Raw genomic sequence first — 17,932 nt, forward strand, 5'->3', positions numbered from 1 at the left:
CAGGAATTAAAAAGTCCCACTTCAATATCATGGTTAGGATCTTGTGCCATACACAGTGACATGGATTCAACAAGTTTCAAAAGGCACACTTCTCAGGTAAGCAAATTCTTTCATGAAAAACTAGCAACAGAATTTTGTGATCATTGGAGCAAGATCTCTGTGAGTCTTCATCACCACCTGCACAATTCTGCCTGGGTCAGCCAGAGTCAAGCACAATTTATATCAGCTCCATCATTTCTGAACAAGCACCTCAGCCTCTGTTATTGTCATGAAATTACTTACCTGTCTCTCAACTTTAACAAATTTTCCCATCATACTTTGGTCTTCAGTATCAGCTGTAGATGCTTTGGCTACATATGGTTCATTTCTGCCAAGAATTAATAACTCTGTTAGTGTTCAATATTTCTTTGCATCGCAATAAGCAATTTATATCAGAAAACAGAATTGCCATCTTGTTGATTTATTCATATAGATCCTTGGAGCCCTTTTTGCTGTTTATACAAACAGGAGTGAGAGTCTATTCTATGTGATACCAATGCATTCCTAAAAAAATATAATCTTGAGTTTTAATTTTTTAATGTTTTGTTTTTCAAGTTTAAAATAAAGATTAAAAAGCACCAGAAGTTCAAAAGAAAATTAAAATTATTCTCCAGCTTGTTGGAATAATTTCAGGTTTGTGAAAATTATTGAGATAGTGCAGTTAGTGGGTCTACAGATGGCCATGTGTTTTTAAATCCAGTTCTTTATAATTAGTGCCTTTGGAGACTGAATCTGAGTTTCAAGGATGAGTGTGGTTTTTTCTCAATTTCATTATATCAAATAGTAAGTGTCAGAGATTGGAAATGCTGAAAAGAGACAGTCTGGTCTGGAGATTTAAAGCTGATTCCAGAATAAGTTTTCATCTATGCAATTTCCTCTTGCCAGTCCATCAGATGGACCAAATTCATTAGGTAAGAAGTTGATCTCTAACTAAATAGTTTGATTTATAACTTCATGGAATTTTGGATTCTCATGATCAAGTTAAGCCTTTATCAAACAGTTTCCAAACTGATGTCAAAGGAATCAATATTTTCCCATAACCTATGCCTAAGTCTCAAAAAGCAATTTCTGAGCACTTGCTCTTTAACATTATTTGGAACAAATATACTCTAAGACTTGTGACATGCCCAGTTCTTCTCTTTCCTGACAAAATCCAAAATACAGCTGTGAATAAATTGTATTGGAGCAAAATCTATACCTAAAACATGTCATATTTTCCACATTGGGTGACTGGTGACATGGACTCATGCAGTTTTTGCAATCTGCTTTCCTCCCCAAATGACCACTGCCTCTTCCATGTACTTAGGTGTCTGTCTTCACGTTTATGTAGTTTTGGAATTTTCTCTGTGTGGGATAATTTATTTTTTGTAAGATTGCTTTTGTTCTGAGCAACCACAACAGCTTTTGGCACAGATTGTTGATGGTCTTGTGTGGTTCTTGATGGATATTTATTGACAGATTGATAGTTGTAAACAACAGAAGAAATGTCATTTATTATTGAAATTTTTCTATGTGGAATGCAGCAATACAATAATATGGTGCATCTTTCACACCCAGAAATCTGTTATTTCAATTTGTTTTGTGTATCTCTCACCAATCACTGATTTAAAAGCTGCAGCATTAAAAATCTCTGCTTGCCATTTGGTGGGCGCTTCGGAAAGAGAACTAATTTATTTCAAACTGTTATTGGTTTTTATTGAGCTTTTAAGTGGGTTTGCAAGTTAAATGTTAGAAAATTAGCATATCAGCAATCAAATGCATGCATTTAATTTAAAACCATATTTCCAAACTGTGGAGAAGCTGAGCTGAACAATTAAGAAGCCATTGTTTAGATTTCCATCACACATTGCTCTGAGTGAGTTTCTGGCTCAGTGTTTATCTACATGTATCTCATAGCAACATATCCTCTCAGTACCATTATTTTAACAATGGATGAACAAAAATCATGCTTATTGGAATGAATTAACTTTTTATTTCTGTGTTGGGCTGTGCTGAATATTAGGTATAAAAGAATTCACCTGGGAGACTGTTGTGAAGGGTAAGAAAAAGCTCCTCCCTTTTGGGATTTCTTATGCTTGGGAGTAGATGGAGGTCCAGGTGTAAAAATCATGTCTACTCTGAAAAAAAGAAAAGTGCAACTGTGTAAGTCCATCTCCAAATGCTAACACATGACAGAATATGCTGTGCATCTCTGAAGCAAAAATTCAAAAAGGAAACATATGTTGATTTGGTAATATATTGATGTTCATGATGCGTCTGGTTTTTTTTGGGTCACAATCAATGCACTGAATTGCAATTATCTGGTAATTTAATAATAATTAAGTAATGCTTTAGCTCACTGTTTCCAAACTTCAAATTTGAAACACAACTTCTTCTCCTTCAAAGGAACCAAACAGCATGATTGTCAAAAATATCCAATAGAAGCTGCTCTTAAAAATGTCAGGAGACTTATCAGATTTTGTGCAGGGTAACAAAAATCAACTTGGCAAAAGGTAGCATTGCTGACATTCCTAGCAAACCAATAACATTCTGTCAGTTGTTGTTTCTAATTGTCAGCAATATTTTAGTCTTTACTAATTATTCTTTTGGCTTGAAAACCATAACTTTAAATGAAGTTGCATAAGGAAGTCTACTCGATTTTTTCATTTGGCACCAAAGGAGAAAGATTGTTTGGAATGCTCCAACACATGTAATTGTACTCTTTTACTATATCAAATATTCTTTCATTTGTCATTTCCAACTGCTCAGGTGCAAGTTAGTCTCTGTTTATTCAGTTCACCCACAAAATGGCCACATATCAATCAGCACTAGTCCACAGACCAGTTACCTGTATTATTGGACAATCCATGCAGATGCCTTGCATGGTTTCACAGTGCCCCATAGAGTTCTGAAAATGGAACTTGAAAAAGCTCCAGGCAAGCCTCACAAAGCTAGCTAGATATTGGCTTGAATCCCCAGGCATTGCTGACAGACATGCTAAATACTTGAAAAAGAGATTGCCCAGTGCATGGAAAATCTCTTTGAAATAAGAAATTACAAAGTTCAGCAGAAAGATCAGAGCAGCCTTTCAAAGCCAAGGTGAGTCCAGACAAGGCCCAAATGTGCAGGAAGGGTTGCACTCCCTCAGCCCATTATTGGGAGAGAAATGAAGGTGATTGTGTGGTATTTTAATTTTCAGAGTCACTGAGGGCCTCAGGGAACATGCTGTGCAGAGACTGAGCAAGGACAGCTCCCCACATCTGCACACACGTCTGGACACACATCTGGACACACATCTGCACACACATCTGCACACATGTGCACTCAGGCCCACACGGATTTCCAGCCCCAAGCTCTGACCGGGGCTCATGGATCAGGGGACGAGAAGCACAAATTTCTGTAGATGTGCCTCAAAATCACATTGCAATGAACCCCTTCTGAGAGGAAACAGTTGTGGATGCAGATTGCACCTGAACAATCACAGAGACCTGAAATTCCAACTTTTTTCAGATAGGTCAATTAAACCTGAGTGGAACCTTCTGTGCTGATGTATTTTTGCATTTTTATGGGATATTTCTGGCACAAATAGTCAGAGAATCCAGTTCAAAGAAAAGCTCAGGGAGAGCTTTTTTTTTTTTTTACTTATTATCTGTAAAATGGGGAGAGGAGAGAAATTTGAACCTGATCAAATCAGGCAATACTGAAGAAAATTCAGAGGATTTTTTAACTCTGATGTTCTTGTTCTACATCTGAGACAGTGGTCTCTGCCTCCAGTTATCCCTGCTAGCTCTCACTCGCCTTTTGTTTTTGGGAAAAGGTTTTCTCATGGACCAGCTACATCCTGCAAATGTGTGGCTTCTGGGTGGCCTTGTACTCAGATAGGCCAATGTTTTCATTTTGCCATCAAAGCTGTAAATTTCCTCCATTTACCAGAAGATTCTTACCTTGCCTGAAGGTATTTTATTCTGGAAAGCATATCAAGATGCCCTGCTGAGTATTGCTCTATCACATCCTTTACATCATAAGGCCTCAAAGTCTCCTTAAATTTTTTTTTATAGAGACGAAACTGTAGTATTCTGCATAATAAACAGAAAAACATATTAATTTTTTATATAAATTACATGATGAAAAATAAATTATATTTTGAAAAAAAATTCCATTTTTTTCAAAATATGGATGAATTCTGTCTGTTTGTAAATTGAGCGTGTTATTTCTAAACAAGGCAATAAAATATAAACAAAGAATCTATAACATCATCTACAATCTATAACATCATAAACACTAAATTTGAAAATTTGTAATAGTTGGCTTTGCATAATTAATAGTCATAAAAATAGTTTAAAGCTTCAGAGTCACAGTTGGAGCTTGAATTTGAGCAACACAAGTCACAGGAGATTTTAAAGCTGTGAAGCTGAAGATGCTACTTCTATTCTTCAGTCTATTATAAAGCAAATTTATAGTATAGGCAATGCTGAATCATTTTCATCTTGGTTTTAATTTTACACCTGGGAAAGTTTTGGATAGGAAATGATAATTAGATATAGATGTGGAAGTTAAGAAGTTTGCAGCAGTTCAGGTTGTGAAGAGGGGAAAACTTTTTAGAACTGCCTGAAGTGTCCTCGAAAAAAACAACAGTATCATATTATTGTTGTTGTAGTGATAATAATACGATTGCTCTTACTGTTGCTATTGCTACAAAATGAGCTAGTGATTAGTAACAGAATTCTTATAACAAGGAACACTGCTGGCCAGAGCACTTGAAAAATATTTGGCATTCATTTTTCACCCTTTGCTGTTGATACATTATTTTTATATATGTGTGTATATATATATATATATATATGTGTGTGTGTGTGTGTGTGTGTGTGTGTGTGTGTGTAGATTAATCAAATAGAAGGATTTAAACATTTTATTTAAACAATGAAATCTTTACCTTCATCTGGTTTAGACTTGGGTTCTGGATGTTTGCTTTCTCAGTAGAGTCTCCAGGTACTTGTTGGTCTGAATTGGGAAATTGCTGTCATATGTTAAGATTTGAACTTGTCTTTTGTTTAAGGTTGGTGGGTTTTAAAATGTTTTTAAAGTCTGTATAAACTTTCATTTAGCAAAGATAATTCTATTACAACTTTTTAAGGGCTGTCTTTAACTCTGTTGCTTATAAATATTTCAAGGTTTCAAAATTATAGCTGGGCCTATTTTTGCCAAATTAGGTATGGTAACAGCAAAATTACCCATTCAAAGACTTAAGGGAAAATAGGGATCACAATGTTAGCAATCCTAATTTAAAATCTCCTTGATCATGACCCTGAAATCCATTAAGTGGCTTTGTCTGAAAGAATCACTCTCAATTAATGTTCAGGATCTGGGTACACTACACAAGGAAAAAAAAAATCTTGGCTCCTGATTGAGTTTAAATGGAAATTGCATGAATCAATTAGATTTGGACAGGATGTGGGGAAGCAGTTTTTCAAAAATAACAATAACATGTTTGAAAGCAAGCAGGTATCAGGGAAAGAAGGGGAAAGCTGTGGAGGACAGGGATGAAGAAGCTTCCAGTGGGAGGGAAGAAGTCATGGGTAACATGAGCAAAGCCTGTGTCACTTGGCTTTCAGCAGCCTTTAGAAAACTTGGAATTTTTTACAAAGTGATTCTCCTGCACCCAATTCAAAAAGAACCAGGAGTACATTTCATGGTTATATAGATATAAATATATGGTTATATTTTTATTACCATCTTCCCTGAAGTTCTTCAAGATAAATCTGAGATACTTGCAGTATTTCACCTGGAAGGTGGCAAGTCCCTGGCCCCAAAATCAACAACTTCTGGAATAAACAGCAATTGCAACGAAAGCAGAGTATTTTCCCATGGGGGCATTTTTCAAGAGAGGAGAGTACAAAGTACTGCATTGAGGAGTAACAGAGCATCAGTGAATGAATTCTATTTGCTTGATGTGCTAAACACATGACCAAGGCATACTGGGAGTTTTCTAACTCTAGGGAATATCTCTTGTGGTGTGAAAATGGAGGTGACACATGTCACAAGACAAAAACTGCTGAAATTGAGACCTCAGCATGTATTAAAATATGACAGCTGAAAAGTAGGTTGCACACTCATATAATTGTGTATAAAGAGTTGAGTCAGCTCAGAGATTTTGGTTAAGCAAAAGTTCCAGTTTCATACAAATATTAGTCACTAAATTGAGAAAGATATATTTATATAACATTTTAACAAGGAACAGTACAAAATATTATTTTATGATAAAAACACTCTGGAGTAATTCTCAAAATGACATGGCAAATGTTATTAAAAACTTTCTCCTTTCTGCATATTTTCAACAGACTGAATTGGGTCTGTCTCAAGTTTCTCAAAACACTAGAATTATCTCATCTATTGCATCTAAAAAAAGTAATAACAGAAACAGTGAATCAACATGTAGCAACATGGTAATGTTATTTCCTATCATCCTTCAAAACGACATTTACCTGACAGCTCGGATGGCTGTCTTGAATGTGGGGATCATATCTTCCATAGGGAAATCACTACTGTCACCTCTGTCTTCTGCCATGGGTTCCCCTGTTCCTGCATCTGCAAAGGAGGCCAAAAAACCAGATGTGTGAACATCTCACCACACAATATTTAGAGGGATGTCTGGCTGAATAAAGCACTACATAAAGTAAGTGCAATTTAATAAAGAAATATCTCTTACAGCTTCTTTCACTGGTCCGGTCTTGAAAGGGATTTAATTATTTTGGGACATCTGTAAGACACATTATTGAAGGATCTCCTTTCAGCATTTCTGAAACACTTGGAACTTGTCTTCCTTTCCAATAGATCTTTGCCCAAATTATTTTACATAAAGGCTAAAACAGGTTGTACAAGCCACAGGCCAAGTTCTCCTCTCACTGGCACTGCCTGGAGCTCATGTACCTTCATGAAGGAGAAAATCAAGTTCCTGGTGGGGACACCCAGGCTACACCCATGGTAGCATGTCCAGCATGCACTGGTGCCAGCTGGCACAAGAAAGGGAAACCTGTTATTTAAAGACCATTCTGGTGTTATGGGCAAGAAGAGGGAAATATGTGCTCAGTGAAGCTGAGAGGAAAAATGCCCTATAATGTTTCATGGAGACCCAATGGAAATCTCTGAGGGGCAGCAGGCTTGGGGAGAGAGGGGGAGGGAAGAAGACATTGACTCTCTAAAGGAGGTTTAATGAGATGGCAGTGAGGGTATATTTGAGATATACCCTCACAGGCTGCTGCAGGGTTGGATGCAGTCCAGGAGGAAGCTACCTTAGCTTAGCATCCTTGCTCATAAACCAACCCATGATGGTGTGTGCTTTTGGGGGAATACAGATTGGCTGCCCAGTGCCCACTTTTTCCAGGCCAAACAGGCTGGAAAATCCAGTACTGGCTTTATCCCATATCAATTGCTGGCTTTGAGAAGGGCTGGTGTTTATTTCAAGCACCGTGCTGCCTGGGCTCCAGGACTCTTTTTCTTGGGCTTCCCCAAATGTACTACACAAAACCAGGTACTAGACATACTTGTCCCAGAAAGTCACAAACCTTCAACAGAATATGCAGAAGAACAAAGTAAAATGAGAAGAACAGGGGATGCATAGAAAGAAATCAACACAGATGGGCTACCTTCTGAGCTTTGCCAAAAAGCGTATGCTTTCATTCGGAATGCAGTGCGAAAACGCTCCTTATTATTCAAGACAACATTCTTAGGCTCTTTTGAAGGACTTTCTTCAATGGCATCTACATTCAGAGGGGTAAATAGCTTTCCTTTAGTATTGGTACCACGAACCCGATCCAAGAGACCCAGCTTTTGGCTACAAAATAAGCAAAAGTAATCATTTTCCTCCTTTGTACACCATTAACTTGTTTTCATGATGCTTTAAGTATATAATGGGCTAAATAATTGTTTTGTATGCAAGGACACTGCTGGGGCTACCATAATTATCAATGTCTTTGTAAGCAACAGTTAAGGTCCACAGATAATTAACTGCTTTTTATGAGCATTTTTTGGTATCAATGTTGAAAATGTTACCAGAGGGTCATGCTATCCTCTCCATGCAAGGTGTCACAGTGCTTCAGCTCATGTAGCACACCTGAAGCAGTAGTTTTATTATAAAGACATGAAACAACACTACTGCCATGGGCAGGGATCTCATTCACTCGACCAAGTTGCTCAGAGCCCTGTTCAGCTTGGCCTTAAAACACTTCCAAGGGTGGAACATCCACAAAGTTTCTGGGCAACCTGTTCCAGTGGTTCCAGTGGGGATTTCTTCCTAATGTCTAATCTGAACCTGCACTCTTTCAGCTTGAGGCCATTCCTCTTCATCCTGTCACTACACACCTTGGTTAAAAGTACCTCTCCTCTTTTCTTGCATTCTCCCTTTAGGTACGAGAACATGCTCTAAAGTCTGCTCAGAGCCATCTCTTATCCAAACATAACATAACAACCTCAACTCTCTTATTTTATTCCTCAACTTTAAGGAATAAAATAAAGTCAGATGTGCTGTGAACCAGATAAATCACCAGCAATATTCTAGCAGGCTTTGCCAAGCACTGATTAGGGACATGGTAGGGAGGATACCCTGTTTTCTCTCCATCATGACCTACAGGAGTTGTAGTGAAGTGACAAATTTTATTCCTCTGATGATTCCTTGTACTGTCTGTCCTCTTAGAGATTTACTGTCCGAATACATTTGTCCTTCAGTGACAACACAGAAATAGAATTTCATCTACCTGCCGTTCTACCAGCACCACTAACCCTCCTGACAGTGTGATGACTGCAATAATGTTAAAGGTAATCACTAATACCACTAAAGCAAAACAGGAAAAGGAATTTGCCAGGGAGTTCATCAGGTTATATATGTTCTGAACACTTTGTAGGTGATGGATGGTACAAATATTTGATTTGTTAGTTCACATTGCTGCTCAAATGTTTGTTAATTGCACATTTGTTAAAAAAAACCCAACCAACCAACCAAAAAAAAAAAAAACACAAAAAAACCCAAAAAAACCAAACCAGGGCTAAGCCATGGGAAGAAGGCTTTTTAACACATTCCTGGGACAGCTCTAGGGAGAGGTGAATTGTGCACACATGAACAAGAGGCAGTTCTGTGTGGGACACCAGATCAAGTAAGTTGAGTGCAGGGAGGGAAGAGGCTGTTATAGCTGGCAGCTTTCTGAGAGCCACAGGTGAGAGCAGAGCTGAAGGATCAACAGCCATGGTTACCAGGAGTTAACAGGTGAGGCATCATTGCAGGATGCTCAGCTGCAGCCACTAAACCTGCTGGCAGGAGAGGCAAGCGTGGGGAGGGTCCCCTGTGCAAGAACATCGCGGCCAAGGATGGAGATGTGTGTGCAGACCTTGCAAGTGGGAAAGAAAGATTTCACATTTCTATCTCAGAGCTCTGTCTGTTGTAGTATCCCACCACAATGGGTGTTATCTGAGCATTGAGCATCACAGCTGTTACAAGTTTTTATGCTGTTTTTGTTTTTTGGGGGATTGTTTACACGAATTACTGGGGTTCTCATATCTACTGTCTGTTCCTGATTAATATATCTCTGACCCAGGGAGTAATGAAATGTGGGATTCCCTATCAGAAAAGTTGCAAGCACTAAACCTTTGGGTGTAAGAAGTTTTTCCAACCCTTTTGACTTTCCTTTTTGATATGAAAATACTTGTGAATGTAATTTCTGCAGCCAGGTGAGTCCAGACACTTGCCCTATCATTGCATGGATGAAGTGCACCTGTGTATGTGAGTACTGAAGTGGCAACTAAGGAGAAGTTAGGTACAAAGGCACAGATTTAGTCCTGATATATCAGCATTTCCAGGAGATAAAGCATGGATTTGAGTGAAGAATTAGAATAATCTAAATGAATCATGTCTATATTACTCAGAATTTGCCTTAATGTCATTTCCTGAAGAATTCATGGCACGGGGGTAAGATGCAAAAAGCAAAGACAAATGTATGTAGTAAAAATTGTAGAAAAAGATGCTGCTTGTTGACATTTGTGACAAAATACATTTCTGACAATCTCACATTTGAGCTTAAGAACTCTTTAAAATTATTTAAAATATAAAATAGCTTTAAAAATTATTTCCATAGTTCTTCCTTTTGGGGTGGAATCTTGATCTGCTTTGCCCACCAAGGATCTGTCAACACTGAAGTGATGGTGAGTGCAGAGTCCCAGCAAGTGATTTGTGTTCTACTAACTTAGGGAGATCCTGCACCCTCTTTTCTGCATCACTTTCTCTTCTCTGTTTGACCACTTTTGAGAGCAGTACTGCTTTAAAAGTCAGATATTTCAATTCTCTATGAAATTTGGATTCTTCAAGCAGTCAGCTGCCATACATAGGGCAAATATATACAGGAGAAGAAAACTAATGAGCAAGTTTGAAAAGGGCATGAAATATAAAGGTGAGGAAGTAAAAGTCAACTGAATGATTTGCATGTGGGATTTTTGGGCAGGTAAAGTAGGGAATATAAAATCTCATGTCTCATTAATAAATCAAGGTCTGAAGGAGGAATTAGTTTGGAGAAGTATGGTCAAGAAGAGTATAGAATCATGGCACATCACTGAAAAGAATTTTTATCCAAAGAAATGCACCAAAAATCTAGTTAAGTGATAACAGAGTCAGCCAGGCAATATAAACTGAGGGGCCTGAAGTTTTTAGAGAGAATGAGCTTGTGAGAGTGAGAATTTCTTTATTATAAAGAAAAAAGAGCAATGAGGTATGGACATCCTGGTGTTGATCTGTGCAGATTTAAGGAGACTGTGGAATAAGATACAAAAAAGGAGAAACCAAAGCAGTTTTGGGATAAGGAGATCTGTTCCATGATAATAAAATGACAAAGTTCGTTTCTGGGTCTGAAAAAATTGTGCAACAGGCTTGTTGTGGAGATCAGCTTTCTCCAGGTGGGGGGATTGCAGGTCACTGACAATAGATGATTGATAGATGAATCTCAAATGAAAGGAAGAGTCAAGTGGTCACACAACACACACTGGCTTCGAGCAATGTACTAAATGTCACACAATTTGAGTTAGTAACACTACGGAGAAACTCTCAAGAGAAAAACATCTTTAAGGAACAGAACCTGAAAGGCAAAGAAGCAGCAAAATAGGTGAGGCAAAAGACTGCTGTTGTTTATAAAATGCTGTTTAGTACTACATTAAAATAATACAGTTGACATTGCATGTGGTCACTAAATCCCTGTCCAGAAACTTGCTTAGTTCTTCAAAATACATATCCAGCTGCCAAAATTTGCCCCTTAAAAGTCCTGTGATAACTGCCTTGCATACCAGAAAAAATGGAAGCATAAAGTGAGATGAGGACCTGTAGGGATCAGACCACAAGGAAAAGGGTCAGTAGATGATGCGAAGTATCCAAATATTAATCTAGTAACATTTTTAAAGTATAGGACAGCAATATAAGCAAGATATGCAGAAATTTGTCATAGAGCTGTGCATGACTGGGACTGAACAAGATTTTATATCCTCCTCATAGATAAAATCAGAACAAAAAGTTCCTCTGCATTCAGCACAAAACCCTACTTATTTGCAGTGACATTTTCCTCTGCATACGTTGGCATGCTCATTTGTGGGTTTTTTGGTGTTTTTTTCAGTGTGGTGGGACTTAAGGTAGATAGTACAAACTGAAAACATTTTCAGATTTTCTTTTCAGAGTTTTTCAGCTATCCCTGCTGATAAGAGTCAGTTTAGGAAGAAACTATTCTCCAAAGACTGTTGCTTGAGCATCTTAGGTTTATGAGCTAGAACTCATCTGATCTTTTTTAAGCTGTTAAAGAAATTAAACTTCCTGTCTAAGACTACTCTTTAGACCCATTTCTGTAATCAGTGGGAAGTCAGCAACTCTAACCAGTGAGTGGGGAAAGTGTGGTTCAGTTTGGGATGACTTTATACTGGGGGGACATGGCTATTGTTATTGACTATGGAAAGATCTAGATGAGAAATCATCCAAAAAGCAGGTCTCTAATCTAAGTTAAAGTTACCTGAGCTGAAGCCTTCCTCATTAATGGAATCCTGAAGGTTAACCCTTGAAGTAACATTCAGATTTATAACAGTATGTAAATGAAACAAATATAGACAATTGTGTTCTTATCTGGCAGCCAGAGCAGTAAAATCATCAGACAATAATTCATCAGCTTCACATCAAAATATTCAACCATGTATATAAAAAGAACCCCAAACAAAACCCAAGCTTCTTTCCAGATAACTGTCATCAGGAAAAAAAATGGACTTTATTCTCATTTCCAAGGAATGAAATCTGGGTCTGCTGGGGTTGTAGTTTTCATTGATCTTTTTAAAAGTACTGAAGGAATGCTTGTTCTCATGACACAATCTCCTCATCAAAGCAGCATGCGCATGGCTCAGTCCCGGGCGTGAAGCATGCGCCGACCGCAGCATCCTGCATGAGAGGGGCTAGGACAGTGGTTCCCACCCAAGGGCTCATGCACTGCTGCTCCTCTTTCAGACTCCCCCTTCTGATGTCAGCTACTCTTCCTCCCCTGGGAACAGTGGTCCCACTTCATTTGGCTTCCATACGTTCAATAAAATATCATTCTCAACTTCCAGCACAGTTCCAGAAACTGGGGAGATACAAATCCATCCCAAGCATGCTGACAAAAATCCAGAGTAGTTTCTCTGACTAGCTTGGATAAATCACCATTTCTTGTCTTGCATGCCATTAGATCCTCTCTCTCATGGGTTCCAAACCCTGTGTCTTTGAAATGGGACCCAGGATGAGAATTCCTTAACTTTGTGGTAGATACAGATCACCAGAAAGGGAGGAAAGTGAGAGCAGTGCAGTTTCTTTCTACCTAAAGAAAATTCAGCTCTTAAATTTTTGCTTCTCAAGAGCAGTGGGAATTATTTTGGACCACCTGAGAGATTATTTTTGTGGCTTGATGTACAAGAGATGGCTGGCTTCTGCAGCACGTGTTTACCCTTGCTCAGAACAAAGAGTGGGAACCACTGAACTAGATATATTTTCCAGAAACAGTCATGCAAAGAAATAATGCATTTACATCCCATCATGCATGCCAGATACTCTCCTCTCTATCCTTTTCCTAGTATTGGAGTTTCATAAACAAATGGTATGTGTGTGAGGAGAAAAACAGTGAATTAATTCTAAGAGTGAACCAAACAGCCCTCTGCCATGGATTTACCACTTTCACCTAACAAGGACAAATGATAATCAGGAGATTTTTCCATATTATTTACAGTTTAAAATCACTAGATGCAATTAGTCTCAGGTAACTGGAAGCAGAAGGAAGTCATGTTTACTCCAGCATTTTTGTACCTTATCAGATGAACTGAAATGGGTGAACTTAGCTTTGGAAAATCAAACATTCTGAGTGAGGTTTCCAGAAGTATCCCATATTCTGCTTTGAACACTTCCTAATAGAAATTAACACCAAACTAATGTTATGACAGACATGAATTCTGCAGTAAACCAGTTCAACTGATCTCAGACAGTCCATGGGATTTCTTAAGATTAAACAAAGAACATTCCACACTTCTGAGGTAGTTCTAAACTTTAGCCAATCAACTTTCCCTTTTATTGAGTAGCATTCTTTCCTTCAGAGAGGAGCTCACAAAAATGTTCTGTCCCAAAATAGCTGACTACAGCTCCCTGAAAACTAAAGACTTCACTTTGCACCTGGAATCTTGAGGCCTAAATTTGCAAGTTTCTAACATGTGAGGAGGAAACATGGAAACATCCATTCTAAGTCAACAAATTTCCACATCCTCACCAGTATTTAAGGGTGGGTATGACTCAAAATCCAGACTGAACTACCATCCACTGTAGACTATCTGCCCACAAACTTGAGCACAAATCAAAACTTCGGCTCAACTTTGATGCCCTTCAGAAAAAGAAAGCTTTTACATACACTAAAGGCCTTTGCTTAGCCCCTTCTCTCACTTACACTTTCTAAAAGGATTGGAGATGGATGAAAATAAATAATGTCACATAAATCTATGGGAAGAATAATCCAAATCCAATTCATTGTGAAACCAGGATGGATATTTTTCACCAATGGATGCAGCCATTGTAGGTAGAAATGGATGCTGACCCACTTTTTGCTTCAAAGTGAACATATCATGTATCAAGCACTAGAAAGCAAATCAAACTGCTGAATCAAAGTTTCTTCACTATTGTGCATGGGCCAATCATCAAATGAAAAAATGGAGCGCTTTACTTGCTGCTCTCCAAAAGCAGAAGAGCTCCAGCTAGAAAAGCTGAGTTGCAGGTAGATGGTTTCATGTTTGTGGAATGAAGTTGGAATGAGAACAACCAGATAAAGTTGAATGACAGCAAGGTGTGGGATAGAGTGAAATACTTTGCAATTCAGTCAAAATATTATTTCTAATGATGTGTCTTCTATATTCCTGAAGTGCCACAAGCTTTGTCTATGTTTCTTTGCAGGAAGGTAAAGTTCTTGCCCCAGGTCTTAGGTCACAGTTCAGCAAGATATTTAAGCATATCACTAACTTTATTCAGATGGCCAAAAGCATCCACTTGTTTTCCATTTGCTGAACCAGAACCTGCAAATACACATGCAAAGATGTTGTTCCACTGAACTCAAATTCAAAGTAACTTGCATGAATTGTGTTGGCACGGTTGGGACCCCATAAGGAACAGTGTTTAGCTCTTACAGTATATTTTTCTCACAGTAAATTTCAAAATTCTTTGCAGACTAAGCTAGTTTAATTTCCATTCAATAGAAACAGAGAAAAGCACCTGTTTCCAAGCACATTCTTGGGAGAGCTAGGATAATGTCCCATGTTTTTTGAACAGTAGAACAATTAACTATTTGTAAGGTCATGCAACTTTCTTTTTATGCTTAATAACTTTTCAGTCTTATTATCCCTTACTTTTGATGGTGGTTAGGTGAATTACTGTAGTTAAAACAGAAAGTGCAGGCAGAGAATGGCATGCAAGAAATATGAAAAGAATAATGCTCAACTGTTACTTAAACATATATACCTAAGTTTTCTTGTAAGGCTTGATCCAAAGAATGACTCCCTACTAATCATGACATTACTGTAAAGTGAAGAAAAGTTATTAAGATGAGACATTAATGATTACTCATGAAAAGCTGTGTGAAAAAGAATGGGAGCCTTTCATTTGTAGTTAATGCAGTGTGCAGATTAGAGTGGCCTTTTTTCCTTCCTGTTTTGGGCAGATGTATTAGGATTAATAGCTTACAACAAAATTTTACACTTTGCAAAGTAGGGTTTTATTTTCATTTTGTTGTCAGCATTGGCAATACAAAAATGTACCATATTTCATGAATTCTTTCATACTCATGTAATAGGAAGGACAGGTACTCATTATGCCATTTAAAAAAAATCAAATCAACTTTCCAAAGGCACAGAAATATTATTTATCTTATAGAGATAGGGAAACAGGGATAAATGACTTTTCAGCAATCACATAATAATAGATCTAGGAATGAATATGCTCTCCTGATATCAAGTTCTAAAGCTGGACAATGAGGATCAGGAGTAACACCCTAGAAGAAAGTTCAAAATTCTTCACTAAAGTGCCTGTACATGCAAGTTTAAATTCTGGTCAAAGTCAGTGGAACGGCTGCTAATAACAGCACTGAAAAATCAGCCCCCAATATTAATTCCTGAAAGACAGACATAAAAAGTTGCTCAGAATAAAAATATGTCTGGCAAGCAAATGCCCATCCTAAATGTAGGTCAGGCTCCCAAATGTTTGTTGAATGATTCACTGCATGCCTGCAGAAATGAGCATTAGTATCTCATCCTCATAAATCGCCCTTCTGGAGAGCTGAACACATTGAAAAGCTTTGCAATACAGGGAGAAAAACAGTTTCTGTCTGAGATTTCATGGGGCTGTGAGGTTAGGCATTGATTAAGGAGAAAAAGGCTGGTGGCACCTCTGGCATGAGGTCAGTAAACTCCTCATCAGTGAGCCACAGAGAGCACAGATCAGCTCCTCCTGGGTTGGGGAACTACACATAGGGAATATGCTCTTCTTAAGAGCAGCATCATAACTACCACTTGCCCTCACTTTTTACAGGACAGAGTCAAGCTCCAGTCCAAGGTCCTCTTCGTCATATCTCACATCTTCACAGCTTTATTTTAAACAGAGCTTCAGTAAAGCCTTAGATTGCTGACAAAATTTACTTGATTTTCCACTGTGAAAAGTCCTTCCCTGCAGCCTTGCCTTGGGATCCAACTTCTGAAATGGATTTTCCACTTATTTGTGACCCCTGTGTTCTTCACAAATGGTCTAAGAACAAGGTCCTGTATCTATCTGTGACTTTGTCATCATGCCAGCTCCTGCTTCTCTCCTGATCCAGGAGAGATCCTAGAAGGATGTATCTTGGAGTTCAACTCTAGAACTGTGGAATTCCTAAAGAGCTTTCACTCTACTACTGAAACCTCTAAACTTAAAGCACTTCTGGTCCTCAAATTTTGACACAGCCAGGCCTCATTTTCAGTTTATGAAAAGCTTCTGTGAAAATTTTGGACCAATTATCTTATCTCCTTTGTCAACCATGGATCAGATGATGCAATTGATCACTACAGCAGCATTACTACTTATTTACTTTCTCTTTAAGTACTAAACTGATGGAAGAACCTCAAGAGTGAGGACACTTATGGGCTGTTCTCCCCATTAGGCCCACATTCCCTTATTGCTCATTTATTTCAATACAGTCAAAGCACAAACTTCAGTGGAATACAAGGAATAGTTTCTATACCAAATCCCTGCAGAAGGAAGAAGATTTTTTTTTTTAATTATCTTGTTTGTAAATAAGAGTTTTATAAGAGATGGGATGTGGTACTGTCAAAACAACCAGATTTTATGGCTCAATCACATTTCTACTGAAGTCAGTGGATGTTCCCACAAGTGCCATCATATGTCTGTTTACCTGGAGGGTTTCCAATACCTTTAATTGAATGCCTCATTCCATAAACACATTTCTGCTAGCATGAAGGCTCCCATGCAGGTGTACTGATGATTTTGCTGAGGGTTATTATATATATAATAAAATAAAACCAAATTACATCCAGCTAGAATGAGGGGCCTTGGGATTATAGCTTTAAAGATTTTGAGCTGTGAGTCATACTTTTCCATTTTTAATTCAGTGTGTTGACATCAAATGATTTCTACTGCCTGAAAGCTCCAGTAACTCAGAACTGCTGCAGGTGCAGGAGCTTCTCTAGTGGGGCTGTGATCAACAGTGAACTGCAGCAGGCATTCTCTTACTTAATTTTAATCTGCTGCTGCATCTCAGCCAGAACATTTTGACTCAAGTCATGGAATTACATACTCAAAATTTCAGCTCCTAATTTCTTCCCTACATATTAAAGACCAAAATTCAGCTGTTACCAAGACTGGAGATGGCTAAAATCTCCAAACATCTGCATTAATGCAACTGAGCTTGCTCATGACTGCTTAGCCTGGGGAGTGCCATGGCTCTAAAGTACTTGAGGTCCATGGGGGTTCACAAACTGGGTACCGCCCACCCAGTCATCTTTGAGGAGGTGCGAGTGAGCTCATGATTTTGATGGTAAGAGGAGGAAGACATCCTTTCCCAATAATCTGTCACTAGAGCACTTCCCTGTATTGTAAGAAAACTTGAGATAGGTTTTTCTTCTCTGCTAAATGAAGCTTGAATCCCAAAAGTTCCTAGAAGAACAGCAAGTGTAATTTTTTTTTGCTCAACTTCCTATATTGAAGTTCTCATCTGTTACATGGAATATTTAAAAAACAAAAATAAAAACATAACTTTTCATCAAGTCAGGGACTAGAACTCCAGACCTGACCTCTGGCTCACAGTTTTCAAATGTAGCTACAATTTTGTTCCTTTTCTCTGTGCTCTAAATGGTGAAGCAA

At 38.2% G+C, this 17,932-nt stretch overlaps 1 protein-coding gene across 2 annotated transcripts in view; it reads right to left on the reverse strand.

The window, feature by feature from the left end:
* The window catches only part of KCNQ3 (potassium voltage-gated channel subfamily Q member 3), a 194,217-nt gene that overhangs the window by 6,759 nt on the left and 169,526 nt on the right, over nt 1–17,932 (reverse strand). The window contains exons 10-15 of one of the 2 annotated variants that reach the window (XM_063174317.1): nt 15,044–15,100; nt 7,662–7,849; nt 6,501–6,603; nt 3,963–4,094; nt 2,058–2,156; nt 283–367 (exon numbers count right to left, since the gene is read on the reverse strand). In XM_063174317.1, the coding sequence (XP_063030387.1) occupies nt 283–367; nt 2,058–2,156; nt 3,963–4,094; nt 6,501–6,603; nt 7,662–7,849; nt 15,044–15,100 (664 nt within the window). The remainder of the gene's footprint in view (nt 1–282; nt 368–2,057; nt 2,157–3,962; nt 4,095–6,500; nt 6,604–7,661; nt 7,850–15,043; nt 15,101–17,932) is intronic. The other variant, XM_063174325.1, reaches the window with a different exon arrangement.

Source organism: Melospiza melodia, chromosome 1 (genome assembly GCF_035770615.1).
Source record: "Melospiza melodia melodia isolate bMelMel2 chromosome 1, bMelMel2.pri, whole genome shotgun sequence".
Taxonomy (NCBI): Eukaryota; Metazoa; Chordata; class Aves; order Passeriformes; family Passerellidae; genus Melospiza; species Melospiza melodia.